Source organism: Triturus cristatus, chromosome 1_1 (assembly GCF_964204655.1).
Source record: "Triturus cristatus chromosome 1_1, aTriCri1.1, whole genome shotgun sequence".
NCBI classification, from domain to species: domain Eukaryota; kingdom Metazoa; phylum Chordata; class Amphibia; order Caudata; family Salamandridae; genus Triturus; species Triturus cristatus.
In genome coordinates, this window is record NC_140579.1 from 678,044,009 (window position 1) to 678,063,424 (window position 19,416).

General features: G+C 36.9%; 1 protein-coding gene across 2 annotated transcripts in view; it reads right to left on the minus strand.

Annotated features, from left to right (window-relative positions):
- PSMC5 (proteasome 26S subunit, ATPase 5) overlaps nt 1-19,416 on the minus strand; it is a 321,232-nt gene that overhangs the window by 183,515 nt on the left and 118,301 nt on the right. For both annotated transcript variants that reach the window (XM_085647065.1, XM_085647066.1), the window contains one exon: nt 13,960-14,016. In XM_085647065.1, coding sequence (XP_085503191.1) covers nt 13,960-14,016 — 57 coding nt within the window. The remainder of the gene's footprint in view (nt 1-13,959; nt 14,017-19,416) is intronic.

Consider the following 19,416-nt stretch of genomic DNA (forward strand, 5'->3'; position numbering starts at 1 on the left):
AAGAAATGAATAATAGAATTGGAATTCCTTTTGTTGAAGTTGTGTTTATCATTTTGTGTTTTGGGAGACATTTAAATGTGAGGAACATGTAAAATAATATGGACTATGTTTTCACCATAAATTAAGATGTACTGGTATAAATGAGGAATACTTTTAGGGTTTGAGGTTCCAGTCAGTAATACAAATACATTCAGCATCACTAATTTTACAGTTGCATTAATGTTGCTGGTCTCAAAAAGCTGTTTGGACATGTGCTTTTTTAAGAATCTGAAAAGTGGATTCAAAATGTGTCAGACTGTAAAAGTACTTATCACTTGCAAAAAAAAAAAAAGGAGTAGTAAGTGTGCTTTCAAATTGGCAAAGAAATTTCGTTTTCTTCCTTATTTTCAAACCATGACTCTGTGTGCAAAGAGGAATTACAGACAGAGATTTATTGCATATTGCTCAGGTAATTTTACATTTGCATTAGATGGAAAGGGGGAGCTATTTTTTTCTGCAGAAGCAGACTCTTAGCACACAGCCAGCTGCTTATCCTGTGGAATCATGCACCGTATTCACAACCGAGTGGGGTTTGAGGTTGCAGTCAGTAATGCAAATACATTCAGCATCACTAAGGCTGGTTGCCCTTGCTGGAGTGTAGTCAGTCACCCAGGTTACACATGTTGCTGGTCTCAAAAAGCTGTTTGGACATGTGCTTTTTTAAGAATCTGAAAAGTGGATTCAAAATGTGTCAGACTGTAAAATTACTTATCACTTGCCAAAAAAAAGAGTAGTAAGTGTGCTTTCCAATTGGCAAAGAAATTTCGTTTTCTGCCTAATTTCAAAGCATGACTGTGTGCACACAGGAATTGTTTTTAGATATTTAATTTGTGAAGGTGTTATTGTGATTTTCACTTGTAGGAAAGGGGTACTTAGTATTTTAAGATTTGAAAAGATCATAAAAAATGTAGTAATAGATTTAAATAAAATAAAGGAATTTTTTTTTAGTTTTTTTCAGGTATTGCTGAAGAGCAGTGAACAAAATTTAAGATGCCTACAAAATCCAGACTAAGGAAAAACCACAAAAAAAAACTATATTTGAAGACAACTGGAGGACCTAAGTTAGTTGGAGATGCTCATGTTGGGAAAAAGAGAAAGTCTTCTGGTAAGCAGACAAAAGATTTTTTAAAGAACATCTTCAAAAAAAGGAAAAATGTACAAAATGTCTGTACTGGAAAGAATGTTTTAAATAGAAAAGAACAGGAAAAAATTGAGCATTTAGTTAATGCAAATATACCTTCAGAAACAATAAAGATTAAGTTAAACAGAAAAACAGCGTTTAAAGAGATACGTAGAAAAATGTTTCAGAGAAGAGTTATGTCCAATTTGATAAATGATGTGAAGAAATATAAGCAAAAGGCTAAATTTTATAAGAGAAAAAAAGAAATTGAAGCCATTGCAGCTAAGGCATTAGAATTAAAAAGGAAACTATTAATTTTAATTTTGAATAGGATGCGTACATTAGATAAAATGGTTAATGTACTGAAATCACAAAGCAAAAGGAAAAGAGTAGTGAAAAGAACAAACTTTTGTAAAGTGTTTTTAGGAGAATGGATGCATAGTTCAAGTAGTGAACCTTTTTTTAATGAAGAGAGTTATTTTCAAAGTAATAGTTTGCTGCATGCAGTTGACACCAGAGGTTGTGCTTATGAAGTGAAAAATGGTTGTATAATGGAGAAGGAGAAAATGGTTCCAAGAGATGAGGTACAAGTGATGGCGGATGAGGCTATGGGGAGACGTCCTAAAGCCCCAGTGTACACTTGGAATTCTAGTAGTATTTGCACTGTGCGTCAGGAATCTATTGATAAATTTCGTGAGTTTCTAAGAGAATATAGTAAAAAAAGTGTAAAACAGAAGATTAAGGTGCTTCAAAGTCTAGATCCATGCAGAGTGAGAGAGAATACTGGTTTGCAGGGTCATTCTCTGGCTTGTCTATCTAGAAAAGTGTGTAAAAGTGTTTTTCATCATTTTAGGATGCTGGCTGTTCATCATACTGAAATGAGAAAGTTTGTGAGACGGTTGTATTTTGCTAAAAGTCCAGCAATAAAGTTAGATGAATTGAATAGGGCTCTGTTCCGTGGATCGGTATGAGATGTAGAGAAGGTTACTGATGAAATTCAGTTTTGTTACTTTGGTCCTGAACAAGACAGTGCAGAAAAGGACACAGTAAATGAGGAAGAAGTGGAAGAGAATGTAGAACCCTCTGTAAGTAAGACATTTAATGATCACATAACAAAATTTGCAATAATCTCTAATGAAAGACCAAATATTACTTGTATTTGTTGCCGCAGAACTCATTATAGAAAACAAACCAGGAATGTTGATCTCTACAGAAAAAGTGAAAATGAAGATAATTATAAGTGGAAGGATTTTGCCACATATATATTTCTTGAAAATGGTTTTGAATTGGGTGAAGATCAGCGTATTTGTAAATACTGTTACAACAAGTTAGAGGAAAATAGAATGCCGACCAGAGCTGTACATAATAATTTAGAATTGGATGTTATTCCTGCCGAACTTTCTGAATTAAATACTTATGAGTCTATACTTACTCAATGTGTTCATCCGTTCCAGACCATAGTACGTATGGAGCCCAAAACTGGTAAATTACCTCCTTCAGATTTACTGAGAGGTTTAAAAGGAAGAGTGGTGTATTTGCCCTTGGATTTGAAAAAAAATATGGAAACTATTGATGCAGATACTTTGGAAACTGAACCATTAGTTATTCTGGTTAATGGTGTACCTACAAAGAATAAGAAGATTTGGCAGGAGCTGGTAGATGTACGGAAAGTACAAAGAGCAAATTTGTATTTGAAAAGGAATAACAAATGGTATGAATCAATTTATATAGAAGAAGAAGAAGATTTACAAGAAGACACAGAAACACCAACTGGACAAATTGAAAAAGTGGACAAGTCAAAGGAAGAAGAAATTTATGAACATTTTAGCATACATCCTCTTCATTCAAAAGAAGTTATGGGAGACAATATTGATCTGTTTCAGATGAAGAAAGCAAAAGGAACTCCCGTGAGTGTATGGGAGGAGAGCTTGGAAGCTCGATGTTTTCCCCAGCTGTTTCCTACAGGAAAAGGAGGACGATACGATGAACGTCCAGAACAGATTCCAGCTTCTGAGTATCGAACTACAAGACTATATGCAGAAGATCCCAGATTTCGACAAAGTATTCCTTATTTGTTCCATCTTTTATTTGAAAGCGACTTGTCTGCATTATCATATGCAGTAAATCACATTTTAAAAAGTGGAGTACATTTACAAAATGTGTCTGCTAAGGATTTTATGGAGAAAGTGCAGCACCGAGATGATCATTTGGAAACACAACTGATCAATCTGATGGCTTGTCAGCGTGGGACAAATGAATATTGGTACCGACGCCATGGTGAATTAAAATGCATGTTACGGAATTTAGGAACACCAACATGGTTCCTTACCCTAAGCTGTGCTGAGTACGCTTGGGATGATTTACTGGATTTTCTACGAGAGGCAAATTAAAACATTAAAAACATCGAATACAAGACCGCAGGAGAACTGTGCTCATTGGATCCGGTTAATGTTTGCAGATATTTCAATCATAGATTTGAGGCTATGATGTCCTTCATCTGCAATAAAAAAAAATCCACCTCTTGGAGAAGTAGAGGATTTCTTTTGGAGAAAAGAGTACCAGGCAAGAGGTGCTCCTCATATTCATATGCTGTTGTGGATCAAGGATGCCCCAAAGTTTGGAACAGATACTGATGAAGCAGTGTTATCTTTCATTGAAGAATATGCAACATGTGCTATACCAAAAAGCACAGAAGAGAAAAAGTTAAAGGAGCAAGTTTTACGTTTCCAAAGTCATCGGTGTGGAAAATACTGTTGACGGAAATACAAGAGCAAAGATAAATACTACACTAAATGTCGATTTGGATTTCCTAGACCTGTTCTTTCAAATGGAAGAGTAAACAGTTTTATGTCATCTGTGAGACATACTATTACAAGAAAATCACCTAAGAATACCTACAACCTTAAAAGAAAAGAAGAGTCAAAAAATATAAATGACTACAACCCAGTCATTTTATCCATGTGGAATGCTAACATGGATATACAGTATGTAGCTGACAATTCCATTGCTGTTGCTCGATATGTAACGTCTTGCATTACTAAATCTGAAAAAACTGAATTGAAAGAAATGTGGGAAGAGATTTCTCACGAGAAGACTGTCAGTAAGAAGCTGTACAGTTTCAGTTTAAAGATGTTATCGCATCGAGAAATTGGATCCTACGAATGTTCAGATAGGTTATCTTCTGCAAGTCTCTACTCGAAATCAAGAAGAATAATTTGGGCAAGTTTAGGCCTTGCAGCAATGAGAAATCGGGTACTGAAATCTGTTGGAGAAATTGAATATTTGGCCGAGAATGACCCAGAAAGTACAGATATTTTGAAATCAAACATGTTGGACACATATTATCCAAAGAGAAGTCATCATCTGGAGAACATGTGTCTCTATGAAGTGCTGCAGAACTACATTTATTCACGGAAAGCCGCAGAAGACATCAACAATGGAAAATATAAAGTCATTGGTGAGGAAGGATGTTTGGTGAAGCAAACAAAAGGAAGTTTGATAAATCACAGGAAGCTGAGTTGCGACACTACTGACAAAAAGGAATTTTACTACTTGGCTCTTTTACAGCTGTTTAAACCATGGCGTACAGAAGATGAACTACTGGGAGAATTTCAAAGCTATGAAGATTCCTTTAATGCTTGCAAAGACAGCATACAATGCAGTACATTCACAACTTATGTGCAAATGTTAAATGAAGAAATTGAACAGGAAACTACAATTGCAGCTGAAGTAGCTAGAGACAGTTCTCAAGACAGCCAAAGTTCAGGAACACTCAGTCAAGATCCCCTAGGACAACCAATCGTTGAAAATGAAGCTGCAATAGCCATGAATGAAGTGGAAACGGCTATGAATCAAGCTCAAGAAGAATTTATACTTACCAAATTTGGAAAGACAACTGAATGAAGAGCAGCAACAAATTTATGAAGAGATCAGAAACAAAATTGATCACGGATTACTACATGAAAAAAAAGAGTGCTCATGCACATCATTTCATCCAATCAGGATGTATGTAAGCGGACAAGCTGGAACTGGAAAAAGTTTCTTAATAAAAGTCATCAGAAGCTACCTACAGCAAAAAACGGATTCTACTTTGTCTTGTGTGGTTACTGCTCCAACTGGGTTAGCAGCATATAACATAAAAGGAATCACCTTACATCGTTTGCTAATGTTACCATTGGAGCATGAGAACAAAATACAATACCACAAACTAACTGGAGAAGCATGCTTGGAAGTTTCAAGAGTATTGAAGAAGATGCAAGTTCTCATTATTGATGAGGTGAGCATGGTATCAAACTTAATGCTTGCCTTTGTGCATTTAAGAATGCAGCAAATTCTAAGGACAGACTATGACGTGTTATTTGGTGGAAAACATGTCATAGTTTTTGGGGATCTTCTACAGCTTACTCCAGTTAAAGGACAACCAGTGTTTAATACTGTGACACATGAAGACACAAAGAAGTCATTGGGAAGCATTGGTAATGCAAATATTTGGTCCTTCTTGGAGTACAAGGAACTTACTACTAATATGAGGCAAGCAAACGATGAAGAATATGGAAGTATTCTGAAAGATATCAGGATTGGACTATTGACTGAAGCTGGCACAAAAGCATTACAGAGTAGGTTGCTACATAATTTATTTCCAAAGGAAGAAATAGTTGCAGAGAAGATATACAAGAACATTGCAGAAAAGAAAAGTGTCATCTGCTTAATGCCAACTCTACGTGAATGCTCAATATTCAATGAGGAGCTTTTGAAATTGGAAAAGTAAGATATCAGGAAATTGGAAGCAGTGGACAAAATTCAGGATGGAAGAATTACTATCACATTAACAGGCAAACTGAAAAATAAATTGGATTCACTAGAGAAGAACATTTCCAAAACTGCTGGATTAGAAAAAAATCTATATGTTTGCATGAACTGTAGAGTATTTTTAAGGAGAAATTTAGATGTTGAAAAAGGTTTAGTTAATGGAGCTATGGGAAGAGTTGTGGGTTTTATTAATTATCAGAAAAAAGATGGAATTGAATGTTTAAAAATAAAATTTGATCAGATAGAAGAAGTTATAGACATTTGTCGTTGTACAGTTCGTTTCATGCTTGTGAAAGACGTATATGTACAAAGGAAACAGTTTCCGTTTTCTCTAGCATATGCTGTAATTCACAAGTCTCAAGGATTGACTGTAGATTGTGCTTTTGTAAACATTGGTTCAACTGTGTTCAAAGAAGGTATGGCTTATGTAGCTTTGTCACGAGTGAAAACATTATCTGGTTTATTCATGATAGACTTTGATGATTCAAAAGTTAGTGCTGATGCAAATTGTGTAAAGGAGTATAATAGATTAAGAAGAACCTATGCTCCTCATTTAGGTCAGTATCCTGTGTTAGAGAAACGTGTAGTTTCTCGTAAAAGGAGAATTGAGAATATCTGTAATGAGGATGTAGAGAGGAGGAAAAAAAAAAGAGGAGTGATGTAATTGCAAGCAAAAAGAAAAAGGAAAATGAAGAAGAGGTTGTAGGATGTCATTTTGAAAATAGCTCTGGTGTCAACTGCTACGCTAATGTAGTGCTGAATGTTGCATTTTATCTGGAAAGTTTGCAAGAGCAGATAATAGTAAATCAGAGAAAAAGATTCTGTTCTGAGTTGAGTCTTTTTTCAAAAGCCGAGTAATGATAAAACTCAAATAGAAAGTGCTACTGAAATTAGAAAACTTTTAGATGTATGTTCAGGACGAACACAGTTTTCTCAAAATGTACAGCAAGACGCACAGGAATTCTTGATGTATTTTCTTCAGGTACTGGAAGAAGAAGGGGTTCCCATTGAAAATATGTTTGGTGTCTCTTATAAATGGGAACATAGTTGTGAAAACTGTTACAATACATGTGGCTCTAATGTTGATTCTGAAAGGTTTATTTATTTAACATTGCCAGACAGTAAAACAGTCACTTTTGCTAAATTAATTAAAGATGCTAATCATAGCATGGAATGCGGTGAGTGTAAATCTGACATGTTTTCAACGTTAATTTTAAAGGAATACGGACATTATGTAATTTTAATGATGCAACGATGTAAAGCTGATGGTTCAAAATTGGATACTTTAATAAAGAAGTTTATAGGACAGCAATTATCAATTTCAGGAAAAACTTTTGTAACAGTTGCAATAATTTTCCATGAAGGACCTACTGTTACTTCTGGACATTACACAGTTTATCTTAAATGTGAAAAAGGCTGGACACTGTGTAATGATTCCCAATTGATTTTCAAGCAACGTTTGCCTTTTGATTTAGCAAATTCCTATCTAATCTTCCTGAAACCTAAATTTTAGAGAGACTTGGCAAGATCTGTACAAAACAATTTTACCATTTTATTGGATTAGCATTGGAATTTTCAAAAAAAAAAATTTTTTAAATTACCATTTGGCCTAATGGAAAGGTAACCAATTGTAATGTGGTCTTATTTAATTCCTAATGAATCTTTCGGAAACCAAAAATTTAGAGAAAATCGGTAACATCTGTACAATTGAAATTTTGGAATTTTATTGGATTACCATTGGAAATTTATTCAAAAAAGATTTTTTTAAATTACTATTTGGCCATAAGGAAAAGTAACCAATTGTATTGTGGACTTATTTAATTATTAATTAATCTTTCGGAAACCAAAATGTTAGAGAGAATCGGTAACATCTGTACAATTTTAATTTTGGAATTTTATTACATTACCATTGGAAATGTAATCAAAAAAGAATTTTAAAATTACTATTTGGCCTAAAGGAAATGTAACCAGATTTATTGTGGAGTTATTTGAGATATATTATTTTTGAGATTATGCTTCTGTAACAAAATTGTCTGACGGTATTTTAAGGAAATAGTTATTGTTATTATATGATATTTTTTTAGAATATTATGCTTTTCTATAATGTTATGTTTAAGTAAAAAGAGATTCTGGGCTTTTTTAAAACAATCTTTGAGATTGTTATTTTTTTTTTGCCCGCTGTTAAGTGATGAATGCAATTGCTTTTACGATTTATAGTGAAATGCAATATATTCTGAAAACAGCAAAAAAAAAGGCAAAACATTTTTGGGGGAAAATATGTAAATACGTGTACTGTGTTATATAATGATTTATTAAATATTAATACTTTTTTCTTTTTTTTCAGATTGTGAAAGAAAATTTTTGAAAAAAACCTACCATTTTTTCAAGTAATTAAAATTAAATTTTAATTAAAAATTAAATTGTTGGGTGGGTCAGGTAAGTCAGAAATTAGATGGTCCCTTTCTTCCACTTCTCCTCAAACAGATTTTTAGTATTTAGTTATTAATTCCTCAAGGATCTTGAGATGTGGTAATTGATTTTTTGTTTTAAAAAAAAAAAAAAAAATACGCTTACCGTACGGTAAAAAAAAAAAAAAAAGTTTTAAAGAAAAAATAAAAAAAAGTTGAGAGGTAAGGTTGGCTCTTAAAAGAGCCGTTGTGTTCATGCAGGGACAGAGGAAAGGAAGAATGGGAGCATTAGCTGGTAGGACATATGTGCTGGTCTATTTTGTTGTTAATGAGGGGAAGACTGGTCTCCCTATGAACAATTAGACCATGGCAAAATGAACACCGCATAGTAACCCTCGCAAACCGATGGTTCGTTTCCACAGGATCAGAAAAAGGTGAATCTGCCCCCACAGATGAAGGGCTCTGCTGAGCTTCCGAAGAAGGACTCGGCTGAGCTGCTGTGGATGTGCTTGCTCGACTTACTGAAGGGTTGCCTCTAGTATGTCGTGCATGTGTCCTAGGATGTACATCCTCAAGGTGTCTCAACATAGTGTGATTCCCGAAGGAATGCTTCTTGTTGGGATTTCCTCTCGAAAGTACACGCTGGCACAGCTTGCAAGTCACCAAAGCAGCATTGACTTTTTTCTCACCCTCTGGAAAAGTAAAATACTCCCATATAAAAGAGCTCTTCTGTTTCCTCTTTCTCTGCCTGATGGTGGTGCTGCTAGCCTCACTCTCAGCAGAAGAGTGCTGTTCTGCCATCGTATCACAAAGACAAGTCAGCTCCTTCTCCTAAGGGATCACAAGCAGAAATGAGGGGAATGGGTGTGGTGTAGGAGAGTTCTAGAACTGAAACTACTTTGAACCAATCAAAAGTTTTGTTTTATGATCACATGACCCACCGTGCGCGTACGTTACGCTTACGGAGCGCTTACGGTGCGCTTACGGTAAAAGTACGCATGCGCGTAAAAAAGACACGCGCTCGCGCGCATGCGCATAACAGTCACTCCTCGGCACTTCCGCGTAACGTGCGCGTGTAGCGTACACGCTTACGCGCGCCATACGCAGTACGCACGGCTACGTAAATTGCGTAACCATACGCAAAATGAGTAGCATTATTACGAACATTACGCAAACCGTACGCTTACCGTACGCGCACTTTAAAAAAAAAAAAAAAGGAAAAAAAGATTTTCTATGTTATACTAATATATCTTACCTGTTTGGTTAAAAAAAAAAGAGAAAAATTAATATATTGCAGAATTTAAAAAAAAAAAAAAAATAGTGTTTTAAGAGAATATAAAGTTAAAAAAAAATAAAAAACTTGCATTTAAAAAAAAAAAAAACCACATATAATAATTTATAATAAAAAAATCATACAAAATCAATGAAAAAAACATGGGAATCACACATGTTTTGGGTAAGAATTAGCATTTAAAAAACCATACAAATTCACTGAAAAAACCATGGGTTTCACACACGTTATAGTTAGGAATTAGCATTTAAAAAACCTTGCAAATTCACTGAAAAAACCATAGGTTTCACACACGTTATAGTTAGGAATTGGCATTTAAAAAACCTTGCAAATTCACTGAAAAAACCATAGGTTTCACACACGTTATAGTTAGGATTTAGCATTTAAAAAACCTTGCAAATTCAGTGAAAAAACCATAGGTTTCACACACGTTATAGTTAGCGGACATTTCACTCATAAAAAACCATTGAAATTCCCCCGTTATAGTTAGTTAAGCTAACTATAACTCGCGCACCCGCAATCCACTGCTGATGACGTAACATATTACATCACTCATGACATGGTCAGTGACATCACTCATGACATCACTGATGACATCACTGATGACATCATCCTTGTGACAGAGTGGTAGACCTCCTCTCACCCTAATATAACCTTTGATACACAAATTCAAAAATAGAGACTACAATTTTCAAAACAATGGACATACCAATACCAGTTACAATAACCTATTCAGTAATTCTTAGATCCACATACACATCCACTCATTCACCAACAGTCCTGTACAGTCACTCATACATCTACTCACTCATCATATGTACTCATACACCTATACATCCTGTTACACATTGCCACTCATCCATAGTTACTCACACACATAGTCACTCATGCTAATAAAGAATCATACATCCATTTACTTGCATATTCAGTTATACACACACCTCAACACGTACTTGTACAGAAACTTACAAATACTTACCCTTTAAAATAATCACTAATAAAAACACATACTTATTCATTCAGGAACTCTTTCAATCTCTCACTCTCACATATACTCACTTATATACACCAATAGTCACATACTAGTTTAAAACATATGTAGTTACTCATAAAGACACTATTGAGACAGTCATTCACTCACTAACACACCCATACACACACTCAAACCATACAGTCATGCACACATGCTGTCTTCAAAACATACAACCAGACAGACAATCATTCATGCACCTATGCACTACGTTAAACCCCCCACCGAACCATGCAGACACTCAGACTGATACTCAAAAAACAACCTAAAATCCAATATAAACACCTATATAGCTACTCTCCAACCCATGCAGACACTTATACACAAAGTGAGAGACTGATACAGAAAATTAAATATTTAAACATTACTCATTAAGCCATGTATTCACTAAGATACACTTAATCAGTCAGTTACACAATCAATTTTTCAAAAACAAATCATCCTTTTACACACTTATATACCCATTTATTATTCCATCGACCTTGAGATATACATATATAAAACATATTTAATTTTCAGAAAAACACACATTCACTGGATGATGTCATCAGTGATGTCATCAGTGATGTCATTTGAGATGTCATCAGTGATGTCATCAGTGAGGTCACTGACCATGTCATGAGTGATGTAATATGTTATGTCATCAGCAGTGGATTGCGGGTGCGCGAGTTATAGTTAGCTTAACTAACTATAACGGGGGAATTTCAATGGTTTTTTATGAGTGAAATGTCCGCTAACTATAACGTGTGTGAAACCTATGGTTTTTTCACTGAATATATATATATATATATATATATATATATATATATATATATATATATATAGAGATAGAGGGAGAGAGAGATATACACACATACATTCTGAGGGTACATTTTAAAGGGTTAGAAGTTTTTCAAAACAAAGATTAAAACAGAGGTTACCTAAAAGTAGATGTTCAGATCTTGGAAAGCCTTGGATTGCCCTAAGCTATTTCACATAGACAAACAGAGAACCAGGGGTGTCTATTTGCCAATGAATTCTCAGCATTAAAACGTTAAGTTTGAATTGTCTCCCTTATAACTGGATACCACCAGTGAGAGGAAAACGAGACGTTGCTATTTTTCACGGGTGTTTTATTCTCACATCTTATTACAAACAGGAAGCAGAGAGGTTGTCCTAAAAAATAACAAATGAAGATACATCAAGCAATTAATTTTCCACTGCTTTAACATAAGCAAAAATGATAACTTCTTAAATAAATCACTGCTCTGATTAATATCTTTTCAAAATTCGAGATTGCATAAACAAAAAAAAAAAACAAAAAAAAAAAAAATCGATTGTCAACAATAAACAGCCATTCAACAGTAAGTGCAAAACTAAATTTGTTACAGCTCTCCAATTGAAATAGATACTCATTCTATGTGAAGGCTTGTAACAGGACAGATGATAACATAAAATGCATGAAAAAGTAAAACAGAAAAAAGAAAATTATAAACAGCATAACACTGAAAAGATTTATGTCACAATTTTCAGGTCTTGAATACAGCTTCAATTTTACAGTCAGGAGAATACCAACTTCTTAGTCATTTAAGTGTACGAAGTGATGTTACTTAAAACTTTCACATAATCAAACATCTCTTTAAAATAAAAAACATTCCTATACTGCTGCCCTTGTTGTCAAGCATATTTCTCATTTTTTTTTACTAACATGGAGTGGAGAGAAGATAGCTTGATCCTTAAATTAAATAAAACCCATCTAGGCTCTCCTGCCATTACTTCTACACATTGAACTTTCTAGCAAGCTAGCCGCTTCCACGGACGAAACACCAAGATATCCTGCACCACTCAGCACTATGCACAATGTCATCCCCAAGAAGCAGATCTACCAGTTTTACTTTGCCCTTCCTCCTAAGACTATGTTAAACGAACCAGAAATGGTTAAATACATGGTAACGTAAAAAATTGCAAGCACACCACATACCACTCTGGAGTTATTTGTTGAAGTAAACTGCTGGAGATTGTCTTCAAGCTAGTCTGAGGGCTGCAACATCACACTTCTGAAGCACGGAGCACGTGTTGGCTGGATCCCTACTTGCAGGCAATACCACCTAGCTACACAAACAAGACTCTGGTCAGCTATGGGAACCCTGAAGCCAACTATGTGGAAAGTTAGCAAAAAAAGAGATATATCCTGAGCATATTTCACAATCAAAGATCTATGTAGAACAGCACCGAGAGATCTTCTTAATCTTCTTTTATTTCTTTAAAACTTCTTCAAGAACAGTCCTAGCCGCCAACACGTGTTTCGTCTTTTTGTGGTGTGAGCCACAGACTTCATCAGGGCTAATATTACACAGTGTTCCAAGTTGACCAGCAAAGTTCAAATTAAATAGCAGCTATAGTGAGTATATAAAAATTTCCAAATTTTAATTGTGGTCCTGTTCCACGAGACAAGATATATAGTCTCTGCAGTTATTCTTTACGTAGCAAGAAAAAAACAACCGGTACCCATGAGAAACAGCGGTGTAAGTAATAAGGTATGAAATTCTGCGTTGCGAAAGTTGCTAAGCTGCAGAAAGCGCTACAAAGACATACCAAAGGAGGAATGTGTCTAGGCAAAAACACTGGAATCACAGCACAGCAAACCGCACCCCCAGACCCCCCCACCCCAAAAAAACCCCAAACATGGGCTACTAATTAACTCAAATGAAAACTTTTCTTTGGTATAAATTAAGGAGCATTCAGAAGCATGATAAACTTTTATTGTTATTACCACTTTCATTATAACAGTCCTAAACATGTACTGGGGAAACCAGTTGGCAAATAATGGGCACTAAAATATGCACGGTTATGCACTGAAAGTAGCAACAAGGGCAATACAGATTGACCATTAGATACAATATTTAGATGTTTTTATGTGAATGGTACTTATTTTGGATTTAAAGAATGTCTTCTGGAATATGGACAGGATTATTAGTAGTAATTGAATGGCATAACTACAGCGATCAATTTAACTGCATTAAAGTTACAAATAATATTATAATGAATGTAATGAAAGTGGTAATACCATGATAAAGTTATCACTTTTCTAAATCATATTAATGAATCTACAAGAATAGTTTTCCTTCTAAGTTGATAACCTAACACTGTTTTATCAATTCATTAGCTACACCACTGTCACTTACATGCCAAAATTCAGAACCAAATATGACAGTACCATCTACAGAATATACAAAAGTGAACTATTAAACAAATCAAAATGTGGAGGAGGAACTTTACTTACATCATTGATGTCAATGTTTTTGTCAACATCCACCACAAACTTTCCCTCAGGGTGAACCTAGAGGAAAAGGAAGAATCATTTCATGTTATAATATAGTATTTGAGGCCAACGAAAACCATTCATATTTAAACAAATGCACCTAAAACATTTTAACTTAGAAGTCTGAAGACATCTTATAATTAGTGCTCCCAGTTTTATGGTATTTATTTTTTGGGCATTTCCTTCTGTATTCACCCATATTTATTTTTTGCTAATTTTAATCTGTATTTATCCATATTTATTTTGGGTTTTGTGGCGAAATTAAGATGAAATTATTATATTTCCACATTTATTTAACCGGTAAATATGCACTCATGCTTGAATACCTACTAGGTTTCAATGCTGTAAACACCGGTAGAAGATAAATCAAATGTACTTGTAAGAAAATATGCAAATTTCAGTATAAACCGTGTGCACATCTACTGCTGTTAAAGCCTCTTTACTAAAAGTCCTTTCTTTTTTAGCCCATATACCCATCAATCCACACAGCTATTGGCCTGGAAGTTATGACAGACAGTATTTAGATTTAAATAAAATGAACCCAATTTCCATTTTTATCCACATTTAAAAATAATTACAGACAAGAAAATAAATGTTTTTTGTCTGTAATTATCTGTAAAAATCAGTAAAAACGGAAAACAGGGAGCCTTACTTATAATTGATCGGCATGTCAACTGGCTGTACCTTCCAAACGATTAGCATCTAACTCCACCTTGGTGTCCTTTTATCTGGGCATCCTTCCCCCTCCTGGCATTTGTGTCATTGGTACTCAGTCGCACTCTAACTGATTCTAGCCCTGTTGCGCTACCTACCCTGTTTGCCCTTCTGCATACCGATACCTGCACAGCTACCCTTTACCTCAAGCCTTTTATGCGCTGCTCCACATCCCCCACCCATTACCAAGTTACCTCTTTCTGTGGGACCCCTCCTCAAGACCTATACACTGTTTTTCAGGTATGGTCTTCTAGCGACTGCACCACTGCTGTGAAACTCCTTCAATCTGCGCCCCAGTTCTGTTTCCCACTTGCGCCTCCTCTGTGCCCAATCCACCCATTTCACTCCCAATAAAGTTTAGATTTGACAACATTCCTTGTGAGCACCTTAGACTCCCGCCATTGTTAATTGATAAACTATTAACTTTACATACTGATTTGTAATCATTGCAAATTGAACTCCACATCAGACTATTTTAAGCCACCACCAGTTAAATATAGAAAACAAGGATTTGAATGTAAATACTCAGCAAATGCAATACAGCACCATCTAAATGGCTCAATACGGACGAGCCACCTACATTTCCAAGCATTTATATAATTTTTTCTTAGCGCCTAAAAAAAATAAATTAATCAAATTAAGCTTTTTAACTGGAAACGCCAATCTTTAAGCCATTCTCGTACATACCGGGCAGCGCTTGCTTCTGAACTAGTAGGGAGCATTCACACATCACAAAAGAAGCCCCGGGTCCGGGTTTGTAGGGAGGTCTAGCATGTGACTCAGGATATCTAAGTGTGTAAGCTGGGGATTCCCTTTTTAAGGACAGTTCCCTTCACACACCAGTGGTGTCATGCTTCATCATGGGGGTACCTCCTCACATGAGGACCTAGTCCTCACGTAGGCTACAACCCTCTAGCTGCGAGGGAGGAGCTCAGGGATGTTTTTCAAATGGAAGGTGGGTGTACTAAAACCCCATGAAGGCTTGGGGTGTACTGAAAAACGTGCAGTGCTATATTGTGAGTGAGTAAAAGTGATTAAAACTGGCTACGGGGTCAGCTATAACACTACTTTTTAATTCAGCTGCCCAGTGTCAGGATTAAAACCAGAATATCGCTCTTAATACAGGTGCCAGGATTCAAGACCCTGTGCTATTACAAGACCAACATGTTTCAGCCTGATGGACCTCGATTAGTGTCACGGCTTTCTTCAGGGTCGGTGATGTAGCTACTGCATAAAAAAGTGAAAAGTGTGTGTAATAACGTTGATAAGTGAAAATATACTGAACCAGGATAATTTTTCACTGTTCAGTAGGTTCGATGTATACCTACCACAAGCTAACATCATTCCAACCTCACTGCATTCTATTCTACGGACTAATCTAAACCTGCTTGTTTACTATGAAGCGCAGTGCAACACAACACATCTTCCCCCCCCCCCCCCACAAAAAGAGTACAAACACAAAATAGACCAAGATAGAGAACTTAAGGTACATACATTATATCAGTTCCTGATACTACATACATACAAATTCAAAGAATAAATGTTCACTCCCAGGAAAACATAGCCAAAGGAGCAAATTATGCTTTAGAATTTACAGGTACAACATAGTCAAAACGTTTAGGTTTCACAGTTACTCTACCCAACCTAGTAGTAACGGTTGCACCACTCTCCTCCTCCTCCGCAATCCACTGCTGATGACGTCACATATTACATCACTCATGACATGGTCAGTGGCATCACTCATGACATCACTGATGACATCATCCTTGTGATAGAGTGGCGGTCGCGCGAGTTATAGTTATCTGAACTAACTATAACGGGGGAATTTCATTGGTTTTTTACGAGTGAAATGTCCAGCTAACTATAACATGTGTGAAACCTATGGTTTTTTAAGTGAATTTGCAAGGTTTTTTAAATGCTAATTCCTAACTATAACGTGTGTGAAACCTATGGTTTTTTTAAGTGAATTTGTAAGGTTTTTTAAATGCTAAGTTACGTATGTTTTATTATATTTTTTATACATTTATTTTACACTCGTTTAATTTTTTTTTTTTTTTTTAGGTTTTTCACTGTGCGCGCACCCAGCGATTTTTTGAAAAAAAAAAAATATGTTTTTTTCACCCTTCGGGGGCCTTCAGGGACCCCCTCACAAAGGCTAGGGGTCAGGAACGCTCTACCCTGCCCCCTTTTCACTTTCTCCACCTTTCTTTTTCCCTGTCACACACACAACACACAAAATGGCGGCCGACACTTCCTAATTTCTACCGATTCGAAAGTTGACTGACATGTAACCACCAATCAGAATTACGCTCGCGCACGTTAAGGTGCGCGCTTATAGATATTTATGTGCTTTTAACTGCAATTTTCTCAGGAACTACTGAACAGATTGACACCATATATGCAAAAGGCACATGCCTGACCTGAGGACTACCTCTTTGCCAAATTTCAAGTAATTCTGTTCAGCCGTTCGGGCTGTACCTTCGACTAAAGGTCCTATGGGAAAATGCATGGGGAAAACGCGTTTAGGGACTCCCCTTTTTTCTCAGCCCCCGCTTGACGAATCACCCCGAGACTTTCAGGGTAATGCAATGTAATTTTATTTTTATAAAGCGCGACTTACACTCCACGGAGCATCTTGGCGCTGACCACTTATGTCTAGGAGGTGTTTGGCCGAGGAACTAGTGAGGCACCAGTAAGACAGTATCTGGTGTCTTTGAGGATTGGGTTTAGACTAGGGCTAAACAGGCTGTGTCTGTGAGTTTAAAAATCCATGTCTTTAGAGCCTTTCAGTAAAGGTTCTCTGACGGGATCTGGCGTAGTTGGAGTGGTAGTTTATTCCAGGCCCTAGCACCCAGTACTCCAAGGGATTTTCCTCCTTTCGTGGCTAGTCTAAATTTGGGAGTCACCAGCTGGTTCAGGTTGGAAGATCTGAGTGAGCGAGAAGGCACATATCTTCCAACCCTTTTTGACAGGTAGGTAGGACCTAAAAGTGATAACTAAGATTTTGAATAGTACCCTTTTGTGGATGGGCAACCAGTGCAGGATCTTGAGTGCTGCTGATGCAGACGACTTCCTGGGCCATCTTAGCACGAGGCGGGCGGTGGCATTCTGGACCATCTGCAGTCTATGCAGTACTGCTTTACTGGAGCCTGCATATAGACTGTTGCAGTAGTCCAGGCGAGATGTAATAAGGGCCACCGCCACCGTCTTTCTGGCTGTCAGTGGGAGAAGGTTGAAGAATCTTCTGAGGCCTTTGATTATGCTAAAGCAGGACCCTGCCACAGCACCTGCTTGTTGCCTAAATGACAGGGCCCCGTCAAACCTAATCCCAAGGTTACGGGCCGTAGTAATGGTGTTAGGGGGGACTTCTGCATCTTGTGGCCACCATGATTTGGGGGAGAAAAGGTTTTGTTGTCCAAATGGTAAAATTTCGGTCTTGCCCGAATTACATTTGAGATGATGTTTTCTCATCCAGTCGAATGTGGCGGTAAGACAATCTCTCAGATTTTCCTCTGCCTTTGTTGTATGCTGTCTAATACGAGGATGAGCCGAGTATCATCAGCATAAGATATAGTGCTGATGTTAAAAGAAGTAATAAGCTCTATCAGGGGGTCATGTACAGGTTAAATAGTACTGGTCTTAAACTAGAGCCCTGTGGTACCCCTGTTTTTAATGCTTTCTCCTCTGAGCAGTATTTCCCTAATACCGTGACTTGCTTCCTGTGGCTGAGGAAGTTTTTTAGCCATTCAAGGGCAACTCCTGCTATTCCTGATTCAGCTAGGCGGCCAATTAATACGGAGTGTGAGACCGTATCAAAGGCCGCCGATAGATCGAGCAGCACCAGAACAGCCTTTTTTCCTTGGTCCATGGCCGTCTTCAGGGTCTCCACCGTGTGTAGTAGTGCTGACTCTGTGGAGTGTTTAGCCCTGAACCCCGCTTGGTTGGGATGCAAGATGTCGTTTTCCTCCAGGTACCTAGTTAGTTGCTTATTCACTGCTGCTTCCGTACGTTTGAAGAGAATTAGGAGCAGCGAAATAGGACGGAGGTTTGAAAGTATAGTGGGGTCTACTAGGGGTTTCTTTTGCAGAGGTTTGACAGCGGCTAATTTCCATTCGGGTGGAATGGCGGCAGTAGCCAGGGATGAATTAATGATGGCATTTATGCTCGGGTTTACTGTGTCCACAAGGGCATGTAGCAGCAAGGGAGGGCAGGGATCAAATGGGGAACCGGATTTGCTGGACAGAATAGCCTGACGGGTTTCTTCCAGACTAACATGGGTGAATTTGTTAAGCTGGATCTTCTCATTGTTAAGTCTTATGACTTCTACGAGGGGGGGTGCTGGTGGATCTGGGAAGTCTTTGGTGAGATCGGATATTTTCTGTTCGAAGTAATTAGCGATTGAGTTACATAATGGAAGCGAAGGGGGAATCTCTTGTCTAAGAATCCTAGGGTTCATGAAGTCATCGACTATTTTAAAGATTTCTTTTTGTTTGCTGTTGGAGGAGTTTATGGCTTCTAAAATGTAGGTTTTTTTGGCACTTTTAATCATTGCATGATACTGTCTTCTGGATGTTTTATAGATTGTGAGTTCTTCCTTTTCATATGCACGACGCCATTTCCTTTCTAGGGTTCTGACCTCTTTTTGTTTTTCCTTTAAGGGGAGGGAGAACCAGGGGGCGGACCTTTTATTGCGCTTTTTGCTCA